At 41.6% G+C, this 8,489-nt stretch overlaps 1 protein-coding gene across 1 annotated transcript; it reads right to left on the reverse strand.

The window, feature by feature from the left end:
• Nucleotides 1–2,638: 2,638 nt before the first annotated feature.
• foxl1 (forkhead box L1) lies at nt 2,639–4,946 on the reverse strand. Its single transcript, XM_019878102.1, has one exon. The coding sequence runs from the start codon at nt 4,317–4,319 to the stop codon at nt 3,360–3,362; it is 960 nt and encodes a 319-aa protein (XP_019733661.1). The 5' UTR covers nt 4,320–4,946; the 3' UTR covers nt 2,639–3,359.
• Nucleotides 4,947–8,489: the final 3,543 nt, after the last annotated feature.

Consider the following 8,489-nt stretch of genomic DNA (forward strand, 5'->3'; position numbering starts at 1 on the left):
TTTATAAGCGCAATCCAATTGAGCAGTGTCAACACATACAGCCTTGGTATTAAGATATTTAAATGTCAACAGATTTCTTATTTTGATTGCCACATTTCCCTCTGAAAGAATGTTTCCGCAATTGTTCATTGATATGATTGCTACAGCTCGGGCTCAACATCACATTTGACCCCTCTGTCTCTGTGCCTTGTCTGGCTGTGTAAAATTCTTTTAAACCTGTTTCTTCAAGGTTTTTAAGAGTATGCGATCCGTCTTTGGTTATGACTCTGTTTCCTCCTCATTTCTTTAAGGAAGCCCTCGCGGGTACTGGTCAGTCGGTTTTAGCCATGATCAACAGCCATTATCAAGGCATGCTGTCAAATTTTAGTCCCCACATCCAAACTGCCTTTTCAATTCTGAAAAAAGCGATGCACATTCAGGTGAACGATATTGGGATGAACATAATAGCATGGAAGTTTTCCTGTCAGGTTTTAAGATGCTGCATTACACAAAGAGTCAGCCCTATTACGTGTTTTTAATTACATCCTCCTGGCTAATGACACCAGAAGAGATTATGTGTGTCTTGTTTTGTTGCCCTGACTGCAGCACTCTATACGATAGACCACAGTACTGTATTCTGTTGGCTCGTTTGCGACACCAGGTGGGCATTTGTGGTAACGCTGTAGAGTGGTTTAGATCCCAGTTGGCAGGATTTTTAGTGTAGCACGTCAGCCTCACATTGCAGAGGTATGGGGTTCAATTCCGGGCTCCGGCCTTCCTGTGTGGAGTTTTCATGTTCTCCCGTTTGCTTGTGTGGGTTTTCCCCGGGTACTCTGGTTTCCTCCCACATTCCACAGAGATGCATGGCAGATTAATGGAACACAATAAATTGTCCCGGGGTGTGATTGTGAGTGTGAAAGGTTATTTTTCTATGTGTGCTCTGCGACTGGCTGACCACCGGTTAAGAGTGTACACCACCTACTGCCCGAGGTCAGCTGGGATAGCCCTAAGCACACCCGCGACCCTCTTGAGGAGAAGCCTTTGGATATTGGATGAGTGGATTTTTTTTTTTTTTTTTTTTGCTCGGAGTCCCACTTAGCACCAATCATTTTGGTGGAGTAACCTGTTTTTCTATCACAATATAATTGTTTTTGACTATTGTTTGCATCGAGCTGGGAGCATTTTGGATTTGTACAACCACTTCTTTAGAGAGAGATGCCTTAACCTTTCCCAAAAATATATTTAAAAAAGGATAACCACTCATGAATCAAACATATACAGAATGCGACTAAATTAAAAGGTCTTGTAGTTGAAGTTAACCCATCGGACACGTTAATTTGCTCATGTACGTCATAAAATCAAATAAGACAGCAATTCAAATTTTGTCAGTGCTGCTTCTCATGAAGATCACTTACAGGACAAACACTCACCATCAGATAACTGTGGCATTTATTAATTGCTTTCTTGATACAAGCCTTCAGAAAAGACAAAAAAATGCAGCTGGATGGATATTTGGTTTGATATCATCTTGTTTCTTTTTTCTTTCTCCTCTGACATTTTTTGTATGTTTAATTTACCAAAAAAAGAGAGAGAGAAAAGAAATGGTCAACACAGGAAATGTGTATAATTGTTTGAGTTCCATCTTCAAATGAGCGGAGATTTATTTATTTCAACAAACATTCCTGATTTGCACAGTCCTGCAGGGCCAAGCGTTCTCAGGCTAGTGGGTGTCCAACCTGTCAAGCTATATTTAGACATGGCGACTCTCTGTTTGCAATGATGCAGTCACCTGACCGCACTGATTTCATGCATGCGTCATAAATATAGAGAGAGTTAAGATATATTTGCCACATGCTTTGGAATTTCAATAAATTAGACATTGTCAGAGAATCATTTAAAAGTGAGGTTTTCCCCTCATGGTCCAAAGTATTCAATCACAGGGGTCGTCTGCCATCTTGTTTGATCTTCTTAAAAATAAAGTGAATCAAATGTCAGTTTGAACTTTTTATTTTGAGTCTTAAGCTTTTCATGTCATAATTTGTGACCAGGTTTCAGGAAACCTCAAGATACTTCATACTACTGGGAGGAAATTCAAAGAATGGATCCAAAATCAAACTATTCACGTTGGTGGCCTTTTAAGCAATAAATCTAGTATTTCTGTCATTTTTTTCCAGCCAAATTTTTAAGTTTCAGGAAAGGCATTGTTTGTTTTCAGTATTTTTGTTAGCTTACAGAAATTGTCTGTCTTTGTCATATTGCGTTAATACATTTGTATCATTATTTAAAAACAAAACACTGTGACTATAACCAACAGGTGATCAACACACTGTTACAGTGATCCTCAGTCATTCAATCACATATTTCGGTAGAAATGTGACAAAATATTCCATATTTACTAATACATCTTTTGTCCCCCCACCCCCCCCCCTCCAGAGCTTTTTTTTATTTTATTTCATTTTTAATCAACTAAATCCTATTCTGTCCTGTTCTGTTCTATTCTATTCTATTTATATGGTGCCTATCCTAGAGGGCCCCCAAACTCTTGTTGAAAAATATCCTTTAATCTAAATGACAATTTCATTTTGAATGGACCACATGCATGTTTAAAATAGACAACAGCTGAACTCACAAAGTACATTTCCAGGGGTTGAGGAAGTTTTGAAGTGTTGGCCCAGACCGTGAAAGCCCTTGATCCTCGTCGCCCTCTGACTTCTGCATTTCCACTTTTTGTCAGTTTTAAAAAATGTTCTCCTCGAACAAACGTTCATTGATTACCAAACTAACCTTTCTTTATTTTATACATGAAATTCAGAGCAGATGGAAATACAAAGTCATGCATGTGTATCAATCTTACTTGTCAGATTACAAAAGGCTATACACAAAATGTTTGAATTAGCTACTGTATGTACACTACAGTACGTTATTCTTAACAACATGCTATCTTATTTAAGAGAAAACTGAGAGCCTATAAACAGTTAACTGAGCGATATAGAAGAATCTATGTGTTTTAAAATAATTAGCTGTGCATCTACATGGAATGTACACTATCATGCAGTGATTTCGGAGCTCGGGTGCTGTGGCAGTGTCCCACAACAGATCACCAGATGCACAGTGGGAAATTATTCAATTTTATTTCGTTGGTCCAAAAACGATTTAATAATGCATGTTTGTTCAACTTATCTATGCCAGAAAAACAAATCAAATGTTCTTCCACTTAGATAGGATAATGCATGATAAATCCTTGTCTCCATTTTAGTGACATTTTTGTTTGGTAGTTTACCTTGAGATTTTTTGTTGTTGTTGAAAAAAATATACAGTATGTGCCCCCAAAAGTCGGAGAAACACAGTTCCAATGAATGAGAATGGACATTTGTGAGTCATTATTCTGATTTGTAATGCAAAGTTTTATCTGGACAAGGGAGTGACAAACAAGAGCAAAACGGTAATCTCATTCCGTATAAGTGATGCTGTCGAGCGTCCGAAAACACGTTTGGAGCAGCACCTGTAATTTGGTGCTGCGAGCCCAGGTCGCCTTCACTTTTTGCTAGGATGTTCTCAATGCTGAAAGCTGTGCATTTGTCCTTGCTCGGAACATCTGCTTTAGGAAGAGACGTGGACTTGTCACCGGGAATTTGCAAGCTGATTCTGGGCGCGCCATGTGCCCGCGGTGAAATGTGCCTCTGGTCTTGCTTCCTCCTGGTCGGCTTCATGGCATGACACACTTTCTGTCTGTGTGTTTGGCGCGGTTGCTGTTGGACTGATTCCGAGTCTTGTCGCGTCTCCGATCCCTGCGCGTCGTGCTTCAGCGTCATCTCCACCACCAAGGAAGATGAGCGGGGATGATCCTTTTCCGATGCTGATGATGTACCTTTGGTGCGCTCCTGTTGACACTTGACCTTCCTCTTCCTCCGCCGGTAGTTCCCATTCTCAAACATGTTCGTGCACTTGGTGTCGAGCGTCCAGTAGCTGCCTTTCCCGGGTCGGCCCTTCTCCCTGGGCACCTTGATGAAGCAGTCGTTAAGAGAGAGGTTGTGGCGAATGGAGTTCTGCCAGCCCTGCTTGTTATCGTGGTAAAAAGGGAAGCGATCCATGATGAACTGGTAGATGCCGTTCAGCGTGGCGCGCTGCTCCGGCGTGCTCTTAATAGCCATGGCGATGAGCGCAATGTAACTGTAAGGCGGCTTCTGCGGTGGGTCCTGGCTAGCCGACACGAGGCTCAAAGCGGCGGGCACCACGCCACCGCTGTCTCCTCCGTACAAGTAGATGAGCGGAGGTCCGGTGAAGTTCAGAGCGGGGGATGGCACGCCGAATGTCGTCACACGTCCGCGGTAGAGCGTCATGATGCAGAGATCGAGCACACCGGAATGAGCGCCGGAGGAGAAGCTCTTCTCTCTGTCTCACTCGTTTCGCTTGTGCTCCACTAAATAAATGTAAATCATTGTTGTACTTTTGCTCCGTTTGTGTTGATTTTGGGCCGGGAAATAAATTGTCCACCGTAAACCGTCGGTGCTGTTTCAGCCCACCCACATTAATTCAAATTTCATTGCGCCGGATGCCGCCCACCCCACCAGCCCCTAACCCTGCGTTCCCCATTCGGCCCCGCGACCAATCAGGTGTCGCTTTATTCCTTCGTCTGTTTATAGAATTAGTCGCTTGATAAGTCTGCCCACCCAAGTTGAATCAAGCTGTGTTTATTTGGAAAAAAATTTCCGGCCACCCAATACATAAACGCGTTGATGTGCTGTTTGAAAGATAGCGTCCACCCCTGACGCTGAGACTTGCTCGCACAGAAAGAACAAGCAAACACCGCAGACTCCATTGCTGGGACTTACTGTGGCTTCGGTCAAATGAAAAACGTGTTTAAATGGCGAAAATATAACTAAAAACATTGCACTTACTCTAGTTATCCATCTATCTCTCTAAAAATATATGTAGCTACATTTGCCAATGTCATGGTTTGTTCTAGTGACGCGGAAGGGGGAGAAAGCCAAATCAATGTTATATTAACTCGAATGTTAGACAACTTGATCAGGCTGTCTATTCAGTCAAATAGTCGAACTCTGATTGGGATAGCGCGACAACTCGGCTAGGGGGTGTTCTAGCCCCGTCATAAATCTGTGTTGTTCAAGTTAAGCCTCTCAAGCATTTTATTCGAAAATATATTTGGAAATTATTTTCTTCGCCCCCCCCCCCCCATATATCTGTCCCCCTCCCCCCTTTAGCCACTGGAAAACAAAAACAAAAATCCAGCCTCTCTGCGCATTAAGTGAAATATTAAACACCCAAATAAATCGCTTGCTATCTGCCTATTTTGGAAAAATGTGGGTGTGAGCAAGTCATTCTGCACTAACACCCCACCTTGTGGTGGTGGGGTGTTAGTTATATTACAGTAATATAATTTAGATCCATTGTAAGTGTTCAGTATTTTTAGTGATCAGTTTTACTGTGTCATTGTGAAACGTAATGTGGAACAGGGTACTTTTGCAACTCCCAGTAATTGTCGACAAATATTGACCAAAAAAGGAGGAAAAGCTTTTCATGACGCATTCTTGTTGAAAGTCATTCTTTTGGCAAAATACTCTTCGTTAAAATGTGCAAATTTGATTTTGTTCTGTTTTTCTCTCCCTAATAATGCTCCATTTGTGTCCTGTTAAGTAAAATCGGAGTCCCTTTTCACTATTCCAAGTCAGTTGTCATTTGAACAAACACAAATTAAGAATAATGGCACATGCAATTTTGTCCAGCATTCTACAGAGTGTGACAAATGCTGCTATTGCCTCTGGGTGTGAATCTGCTGTCCAGCTGTGCTTTTCTGAGTAGACCTTTCATGTTCCTCTTTGCTTTGACTTTTTTTAAGCCTCTCTGGTTTTCACCCACAAACCACAAACACATTGCTTTTTTAGTCATTTTAAATTGCCTGTAGATGTATGTGGGAATTGTGATCTGTCCAACCTGTGATTAACTGGTCCAACCCCCTGTGAGATCCAAACATAATCCAGGAAATGAACCACTACAAGTTGAATATGTTACAAAACATAAAACCCTTTTTTTAAGTGCATACAGTGGACATGGCACAAGCTAACATGATATTATTTCACACAGCCTACCAGTGAAGAAAGGCAAACGCAAAAAGTTTAGAATGAAATATAATAATGGGAAAGTAGGGTTAACTTGAGGGAGGAGTGGTCAATGTGGGTAACCCAAAGTTCGGAAGTTTGGGTTTGAATCTTGGCTTGGCTGTCCTGAGTGGAGTTTGCTTGTTCTCCTCCTACGCTGACTTCCTTCCATATTTTGAAAATGTGAATGTTTGGACAAGTTGGACACACAGCTGGTGTGAATGTGTGCATCAATACTTGCTTGTCGATATGTGCCTGGCGATTGGCTGATGAGCAGTTCAGGGTGTACCACATCTCATGTTCAAATTTTAGATGGGATAAGCTCCAGCAAATAAAAGACCTTACTAGGACAAGAAGTATATCGAGAATGAAAAAGTATATCGGGTGTCCCGGTGGTCCAGTGGTATTAGCGCATCACCTCACAGTGCAGAGGTCGTGGGTTCGATCCTGTGGGGAGTTTGCATGTTCTCCCTGGGCCTGTGTGGGTTTTCTCCTGGTACTCCAGTTTCTTCCCACATTCCAAAAACATGCATGACAGGCTGATTGAACACTCAAAATTGTCCCTCGGTGTGGGTGTGAGCGCGGATGGTTGTTCGTCTCTGTGTGCCCTGCGATTGGCTGGCGACCGGTTCAGGGTGTCCTCCGCCTGCTGCTAGAAGACAGCTGGAATCGGCTCCAGTGTGACCCTTGTGAGGATAAGCGGATCGGAAAATGGATGGAAAAAGTAAATATTAACATTTGTTTTTAAGTTTGGTCATATTCCACTATTATTATTACTTTAACATTTCCAACTACAGCATTTCAAACAGTGCCCACCTGTTTGATTTTGGGACTATGCCTGCTTTATTTTCACGCCTTTAACCTTACAAAGCTAATTGCATTGGATTTTACAGTGTTGGTAAAGTTGACATAACAAATGACTGGAGAATACAGTTACGACAACAATCATCTAACATCGCAATAAGTACTTAATAGACTCCTCTGCATATTGACTCTGCTTTTACCAAAACAGGACAAAATGGATTGTGATGTTTTTTAATTCTCATTAATGGACTAGAGTCAGGCTCTTAGGGCTCAATTCCTTACAAGGACAAAATGAAAAATGTTTTTTTTTTCTTTTTCGGAGATGTGTGTATATGCCTTATTATAAGGATTTTCCTGTTTATAGGTCGAAAGAGAAGAGTATTATAACAACTTTACAAGTGCTCGCAGCTGGCTCCTGCTTACATTAGCGGTTGGGAGATTTCAGGGAATAAACCTCCAAACTCAGTCTTTTCTCTGTTTGTGTCTCAGCAGACAATGATTCACTGTAGCATGGGAAATAAAACTAACATGCAAGTACACAGGACGTGGCATGCAGAATGATGAAACTCTCACACTCTGCATCGTGCAGAAGATATTGGGTACGGGTGTGCACTCATGATTTATTGCGGCTATTACTAAATTGTTTGTTGTGTCTTTCTAAGGAGTAGATTTTGAATGGACTGTAGCATTTTCAACAATAACAACATTCAGTAATAACATAATAAACGGTTCAGATATGGGCTGCAGCGTGACGTAGTTATTTGTGCTAATTTCCAAATATTCCATCGATGTGCCAAGGGGACAAATAAAGAGATGGCTGACATTGGCACATTTTAGTGACAAAAAAAAAAAATGTTGAAGCACATGTTTAGATGCTGCAACGGCAAGCTGTTGTTGTTGCTGGCTGGTGGTTTGATGGGTGCCATGAGAGATGACTTCTATCGGTCCATATCAACTGTAAACCCCCTCGACGTTGCAATGACACGTCAAGATCGAGGAATCTCCCTCCCTAGTGTGCCCGCTATAGCAGGCTTGTTGTCAAACACAAGAACAATCAAATTTAAGACACCTTTACATTTTTTCCTGAGTTTTTTTTTTTTTCGGTCCTCAGCGGTCTTTCTTAATCGTCACCCCCACAGGTCCAGAAATGCCACGGCAAGGTCTCTTATCCAGTATACACACAAACATGCGCGCACACACGCACACACACACACACACACACACACGCATGAATTCCATAATATAGCACAGTGGTCCTCAACTAGAAATGCTGTCGGTCCACTTTTTTTTTTTTTTAATAAGACCAAGGTCCGGTCCCATGCACAGCGGTGATGGGGAGCAGGGCTATATGCCCATTTAGTATGGTCAAGCCAAGCTTATACAAATCAACACTCCTCACAACCAACCAATAATGGGGTGCATGAAAATAATTATTCACTTTGCCAGTACACAGCAAATAATGAGAGGTATTGTGTTGAGGCACAGGAACTCTTATTTTGTTAAGTTGTGCCTGCTTAATAATAGAAATAGCCCTTTTAGGGAAATAAGACATTTTTACTTTAACTTTGTTAAACAGTAGTTGTCTTTTTT

The sequence above is a fragment of the Hippocampus comes genome, unplaced genomic scaffold (assembly GCF_001891065.2).
Source record: "Hippocampus comes isolate QL1 unplaced genomic scaffold, H_comes_QL1_v1.1 scaffold37, whole genome shotgun sequence".
Taxonomy (NCBI): Eukaryota; Metazoa; Chordata; class Actinopteri; order Syngnathiformes; family Syngnathidae; genus Hippocampus; species Hippocampus comes.